The sequence below is a fragment of the Hetaerina americana genome, unplaced genomic scaffold (genome assembly GCF_022747635.1).
Source record: "Hetaerina americana unplaced genomic scaffold, ioHetAmer1.1.p SCAF_9, whole genome shotgun sequence".
NCBI classification, from domain to species: Eukaryota; Metazoa; Arthropoda; class Insecta; order Odonata; family Calopterygidae; genus Hetaerina; species Hetaerina americana.
The window spans coordinates 4,339,811-4,358,219 of NW_027287538.1; the positions used below are offsets into that span (position 1 = coordinate 4,339,811).

The 18,409-nt window shown below is 44.1% G+C and overlaps 1 protein-coding gene across 2 annotated transcripts in view; it reads left to right on the forward strand.

Moving 5' to 3' along the window:
• The window catches only part of Dyrk2 (Dual-specificity tyrosine phosphorylation-regulated kinase 2), a 236,906-nt gene that overhangs the window by 197,206 nt on the left and 21,291 nt on the right, over nt 1–18,409 (forward strand). For both annotated transcript variants that reach the window (XM_071597788.1, XM_071597789.1), the window contains exon 2: nt 16,370–16,845. In XM_071597788.1, the coding sequence (XP_071453889.1) occupies nt 16,428–16,845 (418 nt within the window). In that variant the 5' untranslated portion in view covers nt 16,370–16,427. The remainder of the gene's footprint in view (nt 1–16,369; nt 16,846–18,409) is intronic.

Here is an 18,409-nt window from a genome sequence, read left to right on the forward strand (position 1 = left end):
GCCCTCCAAGAAGTAGTTTCGCTTAGCTCTCATGCCACACCCCTGAGGTCCATATCACAGGGCCGTCATATTGTTGGTGAAATTTCTCACGTCACACTTTAGGACTGCCGGTAGGACGGAGCATTCAGCCTCCGGAAATATGATTTGTATGCGTGCAATCGGTTTTGTTACGTTTTGATGTCTTCGTTGAGAAAGTCGAAACCCGAAAGGTTTAAGAAGGAGAAAGAACACTTATGCAATCCCAAATTTCTCAGCCCATTCCCCAAATCTGTTCTTTTCCTGGACTGGCTTGGTCAAATTCTTCCTCTCCCTCTCAAGTGCGTTTAGCACCTCCTTTGAGAAGTCTGATCTTAATTGAAATGATCATGCTAAATACATTTTTCGCTTTCGTTTCATTATTCTCATAATCTACCGACTATTTAACTCATTAGTCGCAAGTACCACGTGTTGAGGGACCAAAAACAGTCGCAAATATATTTTTTTGTTCATCTTGCACGTACTCAATATGAAAATTTGTGGCCCAAACATTGAGACGTCGCGGCGAAAGAGCTTTCATACCCTGGTCACGACAGTTCGGGTGGATGTGCGACCCTGGCAAGCATCGCAAAGATTGGATCGTGGGACTTCCTGCGGCCCTGAGTCAACGCGGACGATTTCTGTGGGCACTTGAAAAGTGAGCCCTCGATAGAATGGTGCATGGACACGTGGACAAATGTGGGAGAAATTGCCTCAGAGGTTGACCCTACTCGAGCGAGCGACTCCGGAGAGGAACACTCTCACGCGATGCAGCGCTCTTTTGTTGTCCGCCTGAATGACGGCTCTCGGGACGAGAGTGTCGTGCAGCGGAGGCTGATGCTCGTCCCCTGAGCGACTCGCCGGCCGCAAATCCCCCCCAACGTCCACACCGTGCGAAAATAAACCCGTTCGGCTGTGGCCGCTGCAGCCGGAGCGCCGACGAAGGCGCCAGTGATGAGCGCGGCGCTATGCTCGCCAGCCGCCCGACTCGGCGGCGACGCCACACGTACCCGCCGCGGGGGAGAGGGCCCTCGCCGGCGGCGGTCGGGGGCAGGACCGCCTCCGCCCCCAGCGAAATGGTAAGGAGAGAAAGCCCCATCCGGAGGGATCCGATTGCGATGCGAGCGTTGGGAGGGAGGTCGGCATCGACATAAATACCCCACGATCCATATCAAAGAGGTGTATGGCAGGGGGTGCATGCACCAGGCGAGAAGGGAAAAATATTCGTCGAAAGGCTTTCAACTAAATAAAAATGTTTATACACGCTGGAGGAAGACCCAATTCAATACTAGGATTAATTCACCTAATAAATTAGTTTTATTTAGTAAAAATTGTGCACATACAGCAGGATTGCCAATTTATAGTGACACGTATAACAGCAACAGGTAAGGACACAAACATACAAACATCAACAAGACTATAATTAGCAGTTATTAGAGATAAATTTTCATAGAAATAACAAAAACAGTGAAAGAAAGGAACAAAACCGGGATGTGGGAGTGAAAGGAGAGATTGTGCTAGTTCTTTCGAGAGAGATGTGTCAGAGAAAGGTTTATAAATGTGTTGGCTGGGAGTGAGAGGGGGTCAATGCTTTCGGGAAGGGAATTCAGTAAAGCGGGGAGACGGAAGAAAAGGGAACGTTTGGTGAGGGACAATCTGGGAACGGGTTGGTGGAATAAAGAGTGATTGCGGGTAACTCGGGGGGGGAACTCTGAAATTGATAAGGGAAATTAGTTCAGGACAGTCGTTAATGGAGTTAAGGGTGTTATGCATGAGTTTTAAATCGGATTTTAGACGTAGAGTGCGACTCATCGCTGTGAGCTGCGAGGAGAATCTTGAAAACAAACGAAGCAGGGCAAGCAATACTGTAATGAGCACTGTATTTGATAAACACAACAGTTTCAGGTTTAACTTTGTGGAATTCCTGCATAATAAGAGTAAAAAAGAAACTATACACTTCCACAATGTAGATTTTACAATATTTCACGAGCATGGTTTCGATGCTGTGTGCATCATTATGGCGATGATCTTATTGATGATGATGCAACACAGCATCGAAACCATGCTCGTGAAATGTAAAATCTACATTGTGGAAGTGTAAAGTTTCTTTTTTTACCCTCAGCACTACATTTATTCAAAGGCAGTTTAATGCGGTCATGCGGAAAGAGAGGGTTTTGACAACAAAACACACGAGATCAGTGAAAGAGCGTGCAATTCAGGAGAACTAATTATTCCTAAGGCGCTAGCATGGGTGGCAAGTGAGATTTTAGGAACTATCTACAACCCTACAGTTGTAATCCCGTAGTGCCCGTGGGAAGGAGGAGTCTTTGAGTCTGCTACTTCTGGCCTTCTCTACTATATTTCCCGATATTGAAATTCGTTCCGAACCGAGATATTAATTAATGCCCTCGTATAATCCCCAGGAAATATTCTCGAGGATTCAATGGAAATCGATGGAAACTGTGTGGAATTCCATTTTATTCCTCATTCCTATGGGTGGTGATCTGCCCATTAAATGTAGGTTTTGGGCTGGGCGGCCTTTTGCGCTCTTGCCTATTAGATTCCCTCGCACGTAGTTCCTCCTATTAGCCCGGCGTATTTCTCTCTTCAGTTCTGCTGAAGTCTTTTTCCCCGCCTTCAAGCCATCTTAAAGAGTCCCTTCCTTCCTCATCTCTCCGCCTTCCAGCCTATCGGAAATCATTCGGAATAGGCCTTGGGAATCCATGGAAAAATGCCGCAATTCGAATAGGGACCGACGGACTATTCACCACTTGATGCCATTGAATGCCTCTTAAAACCGCATTCAAAACTTTGGCCTTCCTCTCCGTCTCTCTCTCCCTTTTCCCCTCCGCCCTTTCCCTCTCGAAAGCCTCCAATCTACGCTCGTCCTCTTTGCCTTCTCGACGTCCGCATATCAGACGCATGCAGCCACATACATAAAATGCATCAAATTCCTATGGAACACGAGATGCTCTTCGCGACGTTTTCAATTTATGGTGTCTTTTCTACAGTTTTTTCGTAATTAAGTCATTTTTTTCCTCGTAACATAATCATCATTTTTATATTGGTAAATAGAAATAATTGAATCGAAGTTAAGTTTGGTTCAGTAATCTTCGTGGTATCCAGAGGGCGAAGGATGAGGCGGACGCAGACGTTGTGGATTAATCGTATCTTTGGGACTCTGATGGCTATCCGGAAATTTATGGACATGAAAACGTTTTGAATAATGCCAATATAAAACTTTGTAAATCCAAGTGTATGGCATAAACTTAAATGCGATCAAGGTTTCACCGCGGCGCAGCAGAATCAGGCAGAAAACATATGTGGATTTACCAAGTTTTTATTTTGACGTTATTCGCCGTGGAACATTTCCACCAAGTTACGCCTGAAACGATTGATTATATGAAAAGGTTTTAGAACGTTTTGGGGAAATATATGAGAAATGTAAACGACGTGGCCGACCGCATGTAAGTTAAATAAATATTGGTGTGGTGCGTCGAACGTGAATGCTGGCTTCAAAAACCCCTCCCACCCCCGGTTAATTTAATCGCTGCGAGTGGGATTGGACGCAATAACTGGATGTATCAAACCGCATCTCCTGCTCCCTCACTAATCAATTCCATCAATAATTAGGATTTCAATTAGCAAATGTTTTTTTAAAATCTCTCCATAGTTCGTCGCCATGCATAACGCCTACAAGAACTGTCTCCTAAGGAGCATGACCGAGCCGGCATAAAAAAACGTATTGACAGAACCGACGCATTCACTACTCAAAAGTCTTCCAAGTAGCCCCCCTTGTGCGTCCACACACCGCTGCCAGCGGGGTTTCCACGCCTCCTACGCCTTCTGGAAGGCGGCGCCCAGAATGCTGCTCAGCTCCCTCGTCACGGCCTGTTTTAACGCTTCCGCCGGGCCTTCGCGAGCTCCTTTCATGACGGATTTGAGAGAGGCGGAGAAGAAGAAGCCTGCTGGGGCAACGCCAGGGTTGTAGGGTGGCTGAGGCAGGGTCGAGAAGATCTTGGCAGTTCCGCGTGCGACTTTCCTTCTGTTCGCCCGAGAGCACTTGCGGCACCTTCCCTAACCTCCCGAAACGGCTTGTGCCCCTCGAAAACACACCCGATCTACCCGTTGCGTTATCACCGTAAGCTGCCTTGAGCATGCCATGAGTATCTTTCCCGGTTTTACCCAGTTTCACGCAACATTTGATGGCTAAGCGTTGTTCCAATAACCGAGCCATGATGGAGCGTAACGAGGTCACGTTATAGAAGTTTCGCAAACGAACGATCAGCACTCCGGAAAGGCTGGGATCCAAATACAACCGGCCTCCAGCCTTTCCTGGGACTCCCCTCCCTCGAAACGAGCCGGAAAAACCGCCGCCCGTCCGTCCATCCAGTGAAAAAATAACTTTTGGGACTGACCTTGTGTAATCAAACACGCGTAACATTAATTTTTATTCAGGACGCTTGGGGAAATCTTCTTTTATATTTGCGAGTGTTTTATGAGTTATACGAACAAACACACAAGTGCGGTGTTTCATGGGACGTCTTCTCGATTGAAAAGCGTCGATTTATTTGCCTCGTCCGGCATCAGTGCGGGGAACGCCGTCCGTCGACGTCCGCCGACTCCTCCGAATAGCATGAAGGCAATGGCGCTGCTATTGAGGCGGGTCGGCTATTAGCATCGGCTTTGGGTGTTTCGCGTGATGGCTGGGCTAGCCAAAGGCAGGAGGAGTGGAAGGTGGCGGGGTCAGCTGCGCAGGTGGGCGGGGGTTCTGGAACAGGGGAAAGAGCATCCTCTCTGCGATGCTCTCCTTGCGACTGAGGCGACGCTACTGCTCATCGTGGGTGGCCAGTCTCCCTCTCATCGCCGTATGGTGACCCCCCCCCCTGTCCCCCCATCCTACCAACTCTACTCCAATGGTAGGGGGGACCAATTGTGGAACCTTTACAAATTATAGATTCATAAATATGTAGTAAGTGATCCAGTGCACCGTTAGAACTTAAATTATAAGGTCCCGAAAATCGTAATTCATATATACATATACACATAATTAATATATATATATATATATATATACACATACATGTGTGTATGTTTATGTAATTTATATATGTGTAGCAAGTAAGTGGGTTGGGGTAGTCCAGGGAGTAGAGCGTTGGACTACTGACCGGAGGACCCGGGTTCGATTCTGGGGCACCTGCAGCTCCACCCGAACTATGTGATCAATCGGCTACCAGTGCTTCCTGGGAAACCATAACCGGCACAGGGAAAGGACCTGGCCCCCATTATTACCTATAATGTGTGAATTTCACAGGCCGTATAGGACTTAGTACTTGGGGAACTCTATCATCACTTACCAAACCGACCTTCGGGTTGATTGCTGTACTAATGGTTGAAATGGTAGCATATCTATATCTACATCTACATCAATACCCTCCGAGCCACCAAAAAGGTGTGTGGCAGGGAGTGCAGCACCAGGAGGAAAGGGTAAGGGATGAGGGGGTTAGGGTTTTTCAAATGGATGGGTAAAGGTAGGGGGAACCTGAAAAAAAATATGTAAATATACTAGTATAACCATGCGCAGTCGCTACCTTGTAGGTTAATACTTATTATGTCGAGCCAACTAGTGGGGGATTTCAATTACAAGAATTCTGGTCTCTTTTTGTTCTTGGAAAAAATGAACATTTAAACCTGTCAGTCTTGCATTCTATCTCTCTAATCTTATATTCGTGATCCCTCCGCCCGTAATACGTTGGGGTCCGTATTAGGTTCTTGATGTCATCGGAAAAGGACCCATCTTTAAATTTTTTTAATAGGTTTAATCTTTATTGTAAACGCCGCTGTGTAAGGGAACCCCAGCCTAAATTTTCCAGCAAAGCAGTTACGCTACTGCGTTGGTCATAACAATTTCTGACAAATGTAACCCCCTCCGCTGAACTCGATCTAATTCCGAAATTAAATTTATCTCTTGCGGATCCCATATACTGGCAGCATACTCTAGGTGGGACCTGACCAGGGCAATAAAACATCGTTCCTTCACTTTTATGTCACATTTACCCAGCACTCTTTTTACAAATCCCAATATTTTATTAGTACGACCGCATTTTTCTCGTATGTGCTTTCCGCAGGACAAATCGTGAGTAATTGTTACACCCAAGTATTTAAAGGAATCTACGCTCGCGATTTCTGTTTGTTTCACTTTGTAACTAAATGGGAGGGAATTACTCCTTTCCCAAAAATGTATTACTACGCATTTTTTCAAATTTAATTCCAATTGCCATGTATCGCACCAAGTCTGAATTGCATTTAGGTCGTTAGCTAACGTGACTCTGTCATCGCGACTTCGAATGCCCCCATAAATCACCGCATCGTCAGCAAAAGGACGGAGCCTGCTATTGACCGCGGTACTGAGGTCATTTATGTAAATAAGAAACAAGAGGGGGCCTATGACACTTCTCTGTGGTACACCCGACGTGACCTTGACAGTATCGGATGATACTGTCAGGGTCACGTCGTGTCCAAGACGACTGTTTGAACACGATTTTTTTTAAATTGTCCAATCCAGCATATAACACTCCCGTGTACTCCATAACTTTCCAACTTAGCGAGTAACTTGCAATGAGGGACTTAATCAAAAGCTTTTTTAAAATCTCGGAATATCGCATCAACTGGAATATTACTTTCACCGGAATGCATTGTATCATGAACAAAGAGTGCGAGTTGAGTTTCGCAGGATCTACCTCTACGGAACCCGTGTTGGTTATTAATCAATAAATCTTGGCTATCGAGGTACCTCATTATGGAACTAACAATGACGTGCTCAAGAATCTTACAGGAGATAGAGGTGAGCGATATTGGACTATAATCACTGGGCATATAAGTGTACGTGATTCGGTGCACCTTTAAAGGTTCAATTAATATTTCCGAAAAATCTTATTTTTAAAAAGCTACATCGTGGAAAAGAAGTCACTCATGCGATGGCCGCTGAGGTTTATTTTGACAGGCAAGTTAATAAACGTGAATGACAGAGTATTCAAGGGATGTGAATGTTTTCTGCAAAAAACTGGAGAGTTAAGAGATCAAGTCTTAAGAACTTAGGGAAACACTCGCTCACACATTCAAAAAGGGCCTCACTACTGGGAGAATATTACTCAAATTGAGCAAAGTCCAGGGATGGCACAGGACCAGGGAAAGACGAGGGTGTGTGTCGGGTGGGGCGTATTTCGGGCGCAAGGTGGCCCTCCTCATCGAACTGAAGGGAAATACGCAGGCATTTGCAACAAAGAGTTGTAAGTGGATCCTAGATTTCTTATAGACATCATGAACTAATCAAAATATTAATTCGTAAAGCAGAATAATAGTGATGTGCTATGTCTATTAAAAAGGGAAAATTAGATTATTCTCTTAGCTTTTATTTGGGGAGGAAGGAATATACAATGCATAAGTAGTGCAAGTATTTCCAACACAGTTGGGACATTTTAAATATTTGAAAAGTTGCCTATGTACTAGTGATAGAAAGCGGGAAACTTTAGGGAAGCTTCTCAGTTAATATTCATTTCTTTTAAATTAAATTCTTCATTCAATTCGCCTTTGAAGTCAAAGCCGAATTAAATTCTTCATTCAATTCGCCTTTGAAGTCAAAGCCCCTTTAAATGGTTGTGTGGAACTTATTAAATTAGATCGCACGGATATTGAAACTTTCGCTGACGTAACCGAGAAGTCTAGCGAAAAATATGTTCGATTTCATTCGATCTATTAGTAAAAACCAAGATAAAATTTCAAAATGAGAACTTCAAGAAGGCGAAGGCGAGAACTGTCGAAGGAAGCGATAGATATAAGATATATATTATATATGAGATAAGCGTGAACCTTATACCTCGTCGACGCGTGAGAAGTGATATGCATCACGTTTGGATATGCTGTCAGTGCCAGAAGGCACTGACAGCATATCCAAACAAGGAGACGGTGTTCCTTTCGTTTGGGAATAAACGCCGTTCAGCAACATTTTCCAGAAACCCTCTTAACCCTCCAGGGGTGTACTGAAACCAGTTAAAGCTTAAAGTTGGGAAATCAATAATGGCTTCAACTAAAGGAAATCTGACGATATTAATTCAGAAAGTTTTAGTGCGGTCGAGTGGCTAGGACATTGTCGGAAATTTTATGAAGTCGTATGAGGAAGGTATTATTTTCCTATAATTAATATGTTCTTATTCGGACTAGAAATAAACTGAAAGCGGTACGTCTGAGATTATTCTATTCCATTATCCTTATCTCATGTACATCTACATAATACCCCGCAAACCGCCGCTGGGGCGAGTGGTGGAGGGTGTTTGGTCACCTCCCATAATTAAGAATAAAACTACATGCAAAACCTACATATTCATGCAAACCTATACCCACAGTGGCGTATATATTCATACGAAAACCTTCTTAACTTACACGCATGCAAATCCATGTACTATCAACCAATATACACGTACGCCTAATGTCTACACAACGATTGATCTTGTCTTGACTTGTAAATTAAATGTCTTCATTATTTCTATATGGACTGATTTCTTACTATTATAATTCCTGATTGTCCGGGGCAAGAACGAGTACTTTTATGTATCTGTACAGGAGTCTATCTCCCTTATCTAATATTTATGATCTGACCTACCTAAATAGTGTGGGGCCATAATAATAATTCCTTTGGAGTCATTGTTGAACTCTTTGGTCTTAACCATTCTACGAGTCTAAGTCTCGCTTGTTCTCTTCGTATGCCAATTGGTTCCCAGTCCCTAATTCCCCCAAAAGGCCCTGTCACACTTGTGTTCTTATCGTAACAATTTTTAACGAATCTGGCGGATTTTATCTGGGCTTTATATAATTCTTTTTGCCAAATTTTCTCCCAAGGATCCCAAATACTTGCGACATATTCCAAATTATGTCTAACTAGAGAAAAATCACTCATCTTTTTTACTTTCTAATTACATTTTACCACCACTCGTTTAATGAAGCCGAGTTTCTTTAAAGCGGATCCGCATGAAAGGCGTGGTGTTAGAACTATCCCCAAATATTTGACTTGATATTAAAGCCCTGTAGGTTCTTCAGCAAGCAACAGTCACTTCACGTGCACCCAGGCAGGAATCATACATTTTCGCTGATCTACACTTACAGAATACCCTGCAAGGCACCGCAAGGACGTGTGGCGGGGGGTGTTAGGGCACCGCCCGTAAAAGGGAACAAAACCACATGAAAAATCGACTCATCCATGCAAATATACGCCCACAGTGGCGTATACATTCATGCAAAAACCCTTTCATTTTACACACATGCAAATAAATACATATACTTTCAACCAACAAACAGATGCACCTTAGGGTGTAGTAAAAATTTATCCAGTAACGTGCAAATTAGAATTGGGAAAGTAAGGAGGCGTAATTCCACTACCACATGGGCATGCAACATACAACGGTCTCCTTCCCCAAAGACACAGGTAGGGAATGTGACTCTAAACTGCAGGTTGCGGGAGGGTCCCCACGCAGATAGAGAGAGAGACGAGGGATGGAAGGGGAATATTGAAAACAGAAAAAACAGAGAAAGCTATACTGTAAAGTGCAGTGCATTATTTAATGGCACTATAATGCGGTCAAGCGGAAAGAAAGGGTTTTGTCAACAAAACAGACGAAATCAGTGAAAGTGCTTGAATTTGAGGATGACCAATCATTCCCCAGACGTTAATATGGGTGGCAAGTGGAATTTTCGGAACTATCTACAACCTTACAGTTGTAATCCCGTAAACTATCGTGGGAAGGAGGAGTCCCTGGGTCTGCTAGTTCTGCCATTCCCTATTTCTCGAATTTTGGACAAATGACCCGCCTGACGTTGAATCTTCTCAATTTCCTGAGGCCTTTTTCACTCGGATCCCATTACATATCGGATCCCATGTATATTCTAAATGGCGCCTTACAAGAGCGTGGCACCAACGTACCTTGGAGTCACTTCTGCGGGCAATGTGCCCAAAGAATCCCAATTTTTTTATATGATTGCCCGCAGGTTTTACAGATGTGGGTCCCAAAAGTTAAGTCGCTCGTGATTGTAACACCTATGTACTGTATTCACCGTATGAACTACTTCTAGGTCCGATTTCTTTTGCCGCTGATTACCGTTATAAACGTATGCCAAATGACATTTTGAGTTTTCATTTCCGAAGAAACCTTGGCTATGGCTTAATAAAACACAATAAAGGACGAACAGCGGCAATTATCCACTAGATAAGATTTATTGTACGACCAGTTTTCGAAGCATTGCATCACCTAAATCTAATCTCTGTGAAAAATGCTTTCTTTGTTATGTTCGACTCCCACCGCATCACCCCTGAGACACTTCTCAATTTGTTCATTGAAGTACTCGACGGGATCCGAATCCCAACAAAGCAGGGGCTTTGCCGCGTTTCATCGCCTCTTTGCCGGGACGACCGACGCCGTCGAGGATAAAGCGAAGCGTCTCTTTCGGGCGCACCGCTTCGTTCTCGGGACCAACCAAGGTTGGAATTTCGAGTCGTAGGTCAAGGAAACAGAACGAAGATGGCTAAAGTAATCAACCAAGAGGTCGTCGCTCTGAGAGGCGGGAGTCGACAGCTCTGGCTGAAATACACCTGTAATGTGCATGTATTGGGTGCTCGCATTGAGGAGAGGAAGCAGTCTGTCCGTTTCCTTCCACTCGAAGGGTCGCCATAATGCGCCGTTGCCTGACAAACAGTACGGTTGGTGCGTGTGGTCGCGGGGCGCCCGGAGGAATGACAGCGGGCCGCCATTCGCAGCAGCTCTGCTCGCTCCTCTCTGGCCGTGCGCGGCTCTCCTTGAAGGAACCGACTTCTTATCTATAAGGGAATTTCCGAGTTTATTTCCGACGAAAACGTCCTCACAGACGAACGGATATTTCGAAGAGGGGCGTGGTCCTAAGAAGTCAGGCGAAACTTGCGCCTTTGACGAAGGCCCCCTGACCTATGCAACCTCTCCCCGTGCCCCCCCCCCTTCCGGCCACATCCCCCTGAATCCCGCCTCGAAATGAGAGGGGACTCGCTCCGTCAGCCATCGATCCGGATTCATTCGCCGCCTCCCGGATGATAACCGCCCGATGGAGTGGATTGTGTGGGGGGCCCCTTCGCTACGTCAGCGGTGACGTCAGTTGTGTCAAGCCCTCTCCTCCTCCAGCGAGGTGGTGTCCTCTTTCTCACCCTCGCGGTCTCCGGAGGCGCTGCGGGGTCGCCATCGCACTTCGACATCCTTCAGGCGGCAGGCATCCGGGTCTTGAGGGAAAACAAAGCACCACTGGAAAGAGAGTCGAAGGGAGTCCAACTATTCTTGCGAAATTCACGAGCAACGTGTATTATGCGCTTCGCTTGTTCCGCTGCACGGTTCTCTGGGAAAATGGCTCTCGGGGAATTTTGGAAATTCATTTAGATACCTGGAACCTTGTGGATAGTTATTGTATGTGAATTACAGGCTTTCTTTGTACTGTGGAATATTTCAATGTCACCGCATCGCTTTAATAATTCCATGGCAACCAAACAATTCTGGCGATCTTCATTCTTAACATTCTCATATTCACCAGCCAAGAGTTTTTTTAATAGGAAATCTGTCAATCAATTCTCTATTTCATACATATCGATGTACAATAAGAAAGTAGTTTCGATTGGAGGACATATGATAGGGTGGATTACTGTTATACCGAATGCATAAAAATATGTGAAATATCTAAAAGCCGGCTCGATAAAGTCGATCCAAAAGTCTAAATATCTAAAGGTCGAAGGAATTCCTCGTTTTTGAGTTTATCAAACGACCGATCAAGGCATTTTTTTCACTTCACATTACTAACTGACGTGAAAATTAAGCGGATAGGGATGGTGCGGTGGCTAACGTACAGGCTTTCCACCGAGAGGGCATGGGTTCAAATCCTGGAGGCGACGGATATTTTTCAGTGGTATCCCGATCCCTACTTGAGGTTCTTTTTGTGTGAGTGAATACCATGCCCGTTGGATGGGACATGAAGCTGCGGGCCCCTTGGCGCTTTTCGACAAAAAAAGGCTAATGCCGGGTGTCAGGGTTTCTCTCCACCCTTTCCTATCCATCCCTAATGGCGCAAATGACCTTAGCTATCGGTCGCCTCCCATAAAAAAACTAGTAAATTAGCTACTGAAACATTAAATTAAAACAATTCCTGTCAATCATCCCAATTGATGGCTAAAAATACCTGCTACTCTCACCCAATTTTTTGATGAATGGCAGGACATTTAAATAGATGAAATCATAACTGATATTACTACTGAATGCAGAAAAAAGGATGCTCTAGAGATTTTTTTAAATAACGGGCTCCGTAATTGCGATGCTTAGAGAATTTATCAGGAAACGGTATTCGTGTTTGATTAGTCTGCGGGTAATGGATATCCTGCGCGCTACGCAGCCCAAACATTTATCTTCATCCATACAATACTCTGAAAACAGCCGCGAGGGCGGGTGGCGGGGGGTGTTAGGTCACCAGCCATGCATGCGCCATCGCATTAGTGTAACCTCTACACATATTAGTTTGATCATGCACTCGGAAAATGTTAATCACGCTAAGAAAGTAATTGCATGCAAAAATATTCAATGACAGGATAGGCATATTCAAATCATGCTCTGGAACTGTCAAAAAGATGTGTCTATTAAATAAAAATAATAACCTGCAGGAAGAAACATGCAGGATATCGACAAAATATATGCACAAACAATTCTAATAATCTCCTACGGGAAAAAACGACATTTTAAATTCATCTGATCTACATAATCTCCCCGATTTTACGTTGGTGATCTGATCTGCCGTAGTAAGTAAGTCGGGGCCTGTAATATGTCTTAAACATCCTTAAACAAGTAACCTGCCTCGAATTTACTCGCAGTAGATTTAACCTGTAATTAAGTCTACGGTCAACTAGTGGCTCCCTCCCTAAGTCTATCAAATAGTGTCGTGGCACTGCTATATCTTTTATAACAACTCTTCACAAACCTGACTGCTCTTCGTTGAACTCCACCTAGTGCCAAAATCAAGCCTACTTCATGAGGATCCCATACACTTGCAGCATACTCAAGGTGGGGCTTATATAACGTGAAATAACGAAGCTCCTTGACCCTCTCATCACAATTTCAAAGTATTCTTATAATGAATCCTAACGTTTTGTTTGTTATGCCGCAAATTTCACGAATGTGTTTTCCCCAGGACATATCCGTAGTTATCGTAGCACCAAAGTATTTTACCGATTACGCGTGAGTAACTTTGGTTCCCTCTTTAATGTGTTTTCCGGTGAAATACTTTTTCTCCAAAAATTCATCGAAACACATTCATTCAAATTTGATCCCAGCTCCCATGTCTCGCACCACTTTTGAATTGCATTGAGGTCGTTAGCTAATGATACTATTTCTTCATAGCTGGATATTTCCCTTTATATCATGGTACTGTCAGCAAATAGACGAAGTTCACCGGAACCCTGAGAACCGATGTCATTAATGTATAAAAGGAACAATAGCGGACCGATGACACTTCCTTGTGGGACACCCGGGGTTACGCTTACTGTGTCTGATGATGCCCCGTCTATTACGACCCTTTTCTCGCAGCCTGTTAAAATGTCATCAACCCAATGACATTTCACATTTATCAATCCAGTAGCTTCCCAACTTTTGGATCAATTTCTTACGAGTGAAAACTAGCTCCCCTGTCTCGCACCACTTTTGGGTGGCATTTAAGTCGTTAGCTAATGATGTTCTGTCTTCAAAAAACATCCTACCTAGGTCTTCGCCACTAGGTAGCGACACCCTGGGGTTGAAGAAGTTAGTGCTGAGCCACGTCCGGGAGTGAGGGAATGTGGATGTGACGTATGACAAGGACAGCTTTGTGGAAAACATTACCCTTTCAATAAGCAGAGTGTACGAATCAAATTGAAAGATATTCACGAATGAGCTTTTTAACAACAGACATGGGGAAGATAGTTTTAATAACCAACATTCATTAAACAATAAAAATTCAATTGATTTCCTGATAAATTAGGCCAGTTTCCGAATCCACATAAAAAATATTTGGCTTAATGCCAAGCAAATTGAATTAATTGACTCTCATAATCTAGATTTCAACGAAAATGGAAATCGGTAAGTTGTACGGAAAGGCGAAAACAGTGTCAGAAAGAAAAATCCGTGATTACAATCAATGATAAGTCAGGGAAAATTATTAATTGCATGACGGGAGGTTCAAGAGAGATGGGAGAAATGCATAGAGGAAATGCACTATATGGTAAAGACATTAAGGTCAGCAAGCTGTAGACGTAGGAGGAAAGTTTGACGTGAATAGCTTGGGTCAAAGCTAAAAAGGATAAATATGGATAAATAACCCAAAATAAATTTTAATGTATATTTCATTGATAAACGTTTCCTTCTCTCAAATTAGGTCTACTTGAAACATGGAACTCGTTCAACAGAGCCACTTAAAATCTATTCCAAGCAATTTCCCCGCTAGTATTGGTGGTATGAGGCCGCGACTCACCACCGCCGACTTTATGGTGGGCTGACTTCAAAATAAGCGAGATGAAAAATACGTAAAACAAAAAAAAATAGCGGATTTGAGGCGAGGGGAGTCGATTTGCCGAAGGATTTTGTCGCCATCCGTCTCTGAAGCGAAGTTTGGTATCTCAAAGAAAAATTCTATTTTAAATAATTTTCCGCGAAGGGATTTTGAACTCTGCTGAATATATTTCTTCCCGCTTCTGAAGGATTTCCGTTCCGCCTTGCTTTTTCAATTCGATAATGCCTTCGCGTCCGAAGCCTCCACCAATTGGAGCGCCGAGCGACAGGTGCCGCGGCGCTTAATTGCCGCTTCACGCCATGCCGCGGCGTATTTGGCGACCATGAGAAACCAAACGATAGGATCTCGCCCCCCCCCCCCCAATAGAGAGGGTAAATAAATATGATTGCTGACGAGGAGCGGAAAACTGAGCAAAGAATAGGCACCGTTCCATTTTCGACTTGCCGCTGACATGTACACGTATTCTATTATTTCGATGGAGACTCGACCGTCCCATTTTCTCGGGTACGCAGATAAGAAGTGAGTGATTGAGTCGACCGGCATTCCTCCTAATGAGTCATATTCGTCCTTGTGCTTTTGGCTACGGTAGCGTATCTCAGTGGAGAGTATTCCATGAGTTCGAAACTTATTGAAGAGGAACAGTCATTAATAAATGGAAAAATTGTCATGGGTGATGGCGTTTTAATATCGATTAGTTGGTAAAAGAAAGAACTCTTCCAGAAATTCTTAAATATGCGTACACGGACTACCAAAAAATGTGATCGACGCTGAAACTATCTTGGTTCTTCGATTACCGAGAGTAAACAGGTTTCAAATGAACTCGTTTTCGTCGATGTTATTTCCTTATCACCCAACGTCTTCCATTCTGCATTGAACATGTGCCCGTGGAAAAGGAGGGATCTAGGACTTGATGGAAGTCTTTCAAGAAAAACGTTTCGTGATTATCGTGCGAACGAAAGCGAGGGTCAGCCCGAAGAAATTTCTCCCTCTTGAGAACACATCTTTTCTCGGCAATCAAAAGTTTTGTTTTTTTACTTCAAATACAATAAACATAAAACACTCACAAACATTTTATATTTTACTATACATTATATCTTAATGATATATAAGTCTCAAAATAAATATATATTTGTTTGTTTTGGACGGAATCACGACAAGAAGGTACGGAGTGTGGGCTTCTGTTTTTTTGCATGAATGAGAAAAAAAGGATACAAGTAACATAGTAACATAGGTTCGATTTGGTAAAGATAGAGTAAATTCGATAACTCAAGGAGAAAAGCCGAAGTGTTAACGGTCACTCCTTTGGCAAAGAGACTCAAGAGGTGACTGAAGGTGCCTATGTGGAGAAATTTAGCGTTATTAGGCGAAACCCCGTCGCGCGAAACCGATATTCATGTTCAGTTACGGTTGAGTGCATCCGTGATGTTCCTGAATCACTAGGATACCTTTCTTCTGTCCGTACTTAAGGAAAGACTCGCGCCTTACCTCATAACTGACAGCGACTGAGTCGGCGTGATTACGGCGTTTCATCCACCCAACCCAGACGCCGTTGTCTGCGGGAAAACGTTGCGAATTTCATTGTTTGATTTTGTTTAGCTAAATCCTCCAAATAGAGGGCCACTTATAACGATTTGCTCAATATAGTTTTAGGAACAATCTGAGCAGGCATCGCGAACCCACTTCACGTGCAGATACCACGTATTATACACTCGTCGGTGAAACCCACTCGGCTAATTCTTCCTCCCTTCTCTCCGTCTCCCGACAGCTCCCCACCGCGGCCGCCGACACAGCCGCCCGCGCGCCTAGAGGCGGCGTGCAGGGCCATGCCTCCGGGGGCGAGGGCCAGAGGTCGCGGGGGGCGAAGGGGAAGCCATCCCCGCACCGGACGGCCCCCGTCCCGCCTCCGGCCGGCCACCGGCGGACCCAGCCGCCACCGACCGCCACCTCCGCTGCGTGCCCCCCGCCCGCCGCCTCCGCCAAGGCCAGCGCCGAAGACGAGCCGAGGATTCGTCACCTACTCCTCCTCAACAACAACAACATCAACAGCAACCAGGGCAGGATCAACAACAACCACGGGGGGGGCGGGGGGGGGGCACGCCGACGGACCCGAGAACGACGGCGCTTCCTCGAGGAAGAGGAGGGACAACGCTTGCGGCAACAACAACCACGCACCGTCGCTCAGCAACGGCGGCGCCATCGCGCCCCCAACGCCCAGAGGGAAGCTGCCGCTGGATCCGGAAGGTGAGGCGCCCACTACCGCGGGCCTTGGAATATCGTTAGGGGTGTCCCAAGGCGTTGATTGTCCAGAGACCCCTTCTTCCTGTGCGTCATATTACCATTAGCCACAATGCCACCTCAAATGGCATTGTTTACTTTCCAGGCGACCCACATCGCTCTTGCTCTCGATGGGCACTTCCTTCCCTCTCTTGTTTCCCTCCCTTTCCGTCCCTCCTTCCTCTCTTTCTGATAATCTTTCATTTTTTATTGCCATCCTCTGCAGGTAATTTTACCCATTTTGGTGTGTGTGTGTATGTAACCCATCCCTCTCGTACTCTTCAATCAAACTCTTCCCCCTCCAATTCATCTCATTTCGAAACATTTCCATCTAATCCTCGATTATAACCATTTCTCAAAACCTTCTACGTTATTTTCTTCTTTTTTACCTTAGTCCGTGTTTCTCCATTCAGAATAATGTACAAGGTCTGTTCCAAAAATAAGTAGAATGACTCTGGAGGGAAATATTTTTGTTGCATTGATTTTCCTAGTTATGATTTCTCGTTTATGATGTGAGATAAATGGACAAAATGGCCTTTTATTGCATTGATTTAAGCAAAAATCTGTACAACTGACCATATTAAATGATTTTTCCTTAGGCTGTAATAGGTTTTATCGTCAATGCAGTAGATTCTAAACATATCGACGAAAATGTCAGACTCACCAATTTAGTAATCAACCAAAATTTCTTCCGTTTTCAAGGTAAATGTTATAAACAAGATTTCAGTGATGCTATGGCCAACTCCCTTTCACGTTTTTAGGTGAATGCATTCATTTAAAACCCATTTTGAGAACACCTTCAAAGAGAAATTTGATTATTTCCCCTCCGTATATTAACGAAATGTTGATGACATCTTTGCCATTTCGATTCTAAGAAATGTAATCTTGAATATGTTGTTAAAATACTTAATAGACTTTTTGTTACAATTAAATTCACATATGAAATATAGAACAACAATAATCTTTATTTCTTAGACCTTTCCCTGACAAGAGTTAACAAGAAAATTCACTTAAATATGCATAGTAAATCTACCGCCATTAACAGCCACATGCACGGAGATTACTTTGACCGCAACGGCCACAAGATTGCAGCATTCCACTCTTTCATCCACGGGTTGATAAATATCCCCATTAACGAAAAAGCCTACAACAAAGAACTTGGCAAAATAAAAGATCTTGCTAACAAAAACGGATTCAAAAACACATTAGTAGAGAACATTGTCAAGAAACATAAAAACATGAAAGCTTAAGGAAATATTATTAAATATAATCAGTCTAAAAAGAGGGGGCCTTAAGAAGCTCCATTAATCCTTTCCATTGAAATTTCACACATTTAGTGTATAGTTCCTCTATGTCTGCTCCTCCACAACTCCATATGGCACACATCATGGGGGCCAAATCCTTGTACTGTCCACCCCTGATTTGCAGGTTTATCTAATTATTAATAAAAGCCACAGACCAAGGATGAAGCTGAGGTTTCTACAGGCTATTCAGGACAAGCTGGCCGATATTCAGTGGACCATTGAGCTGA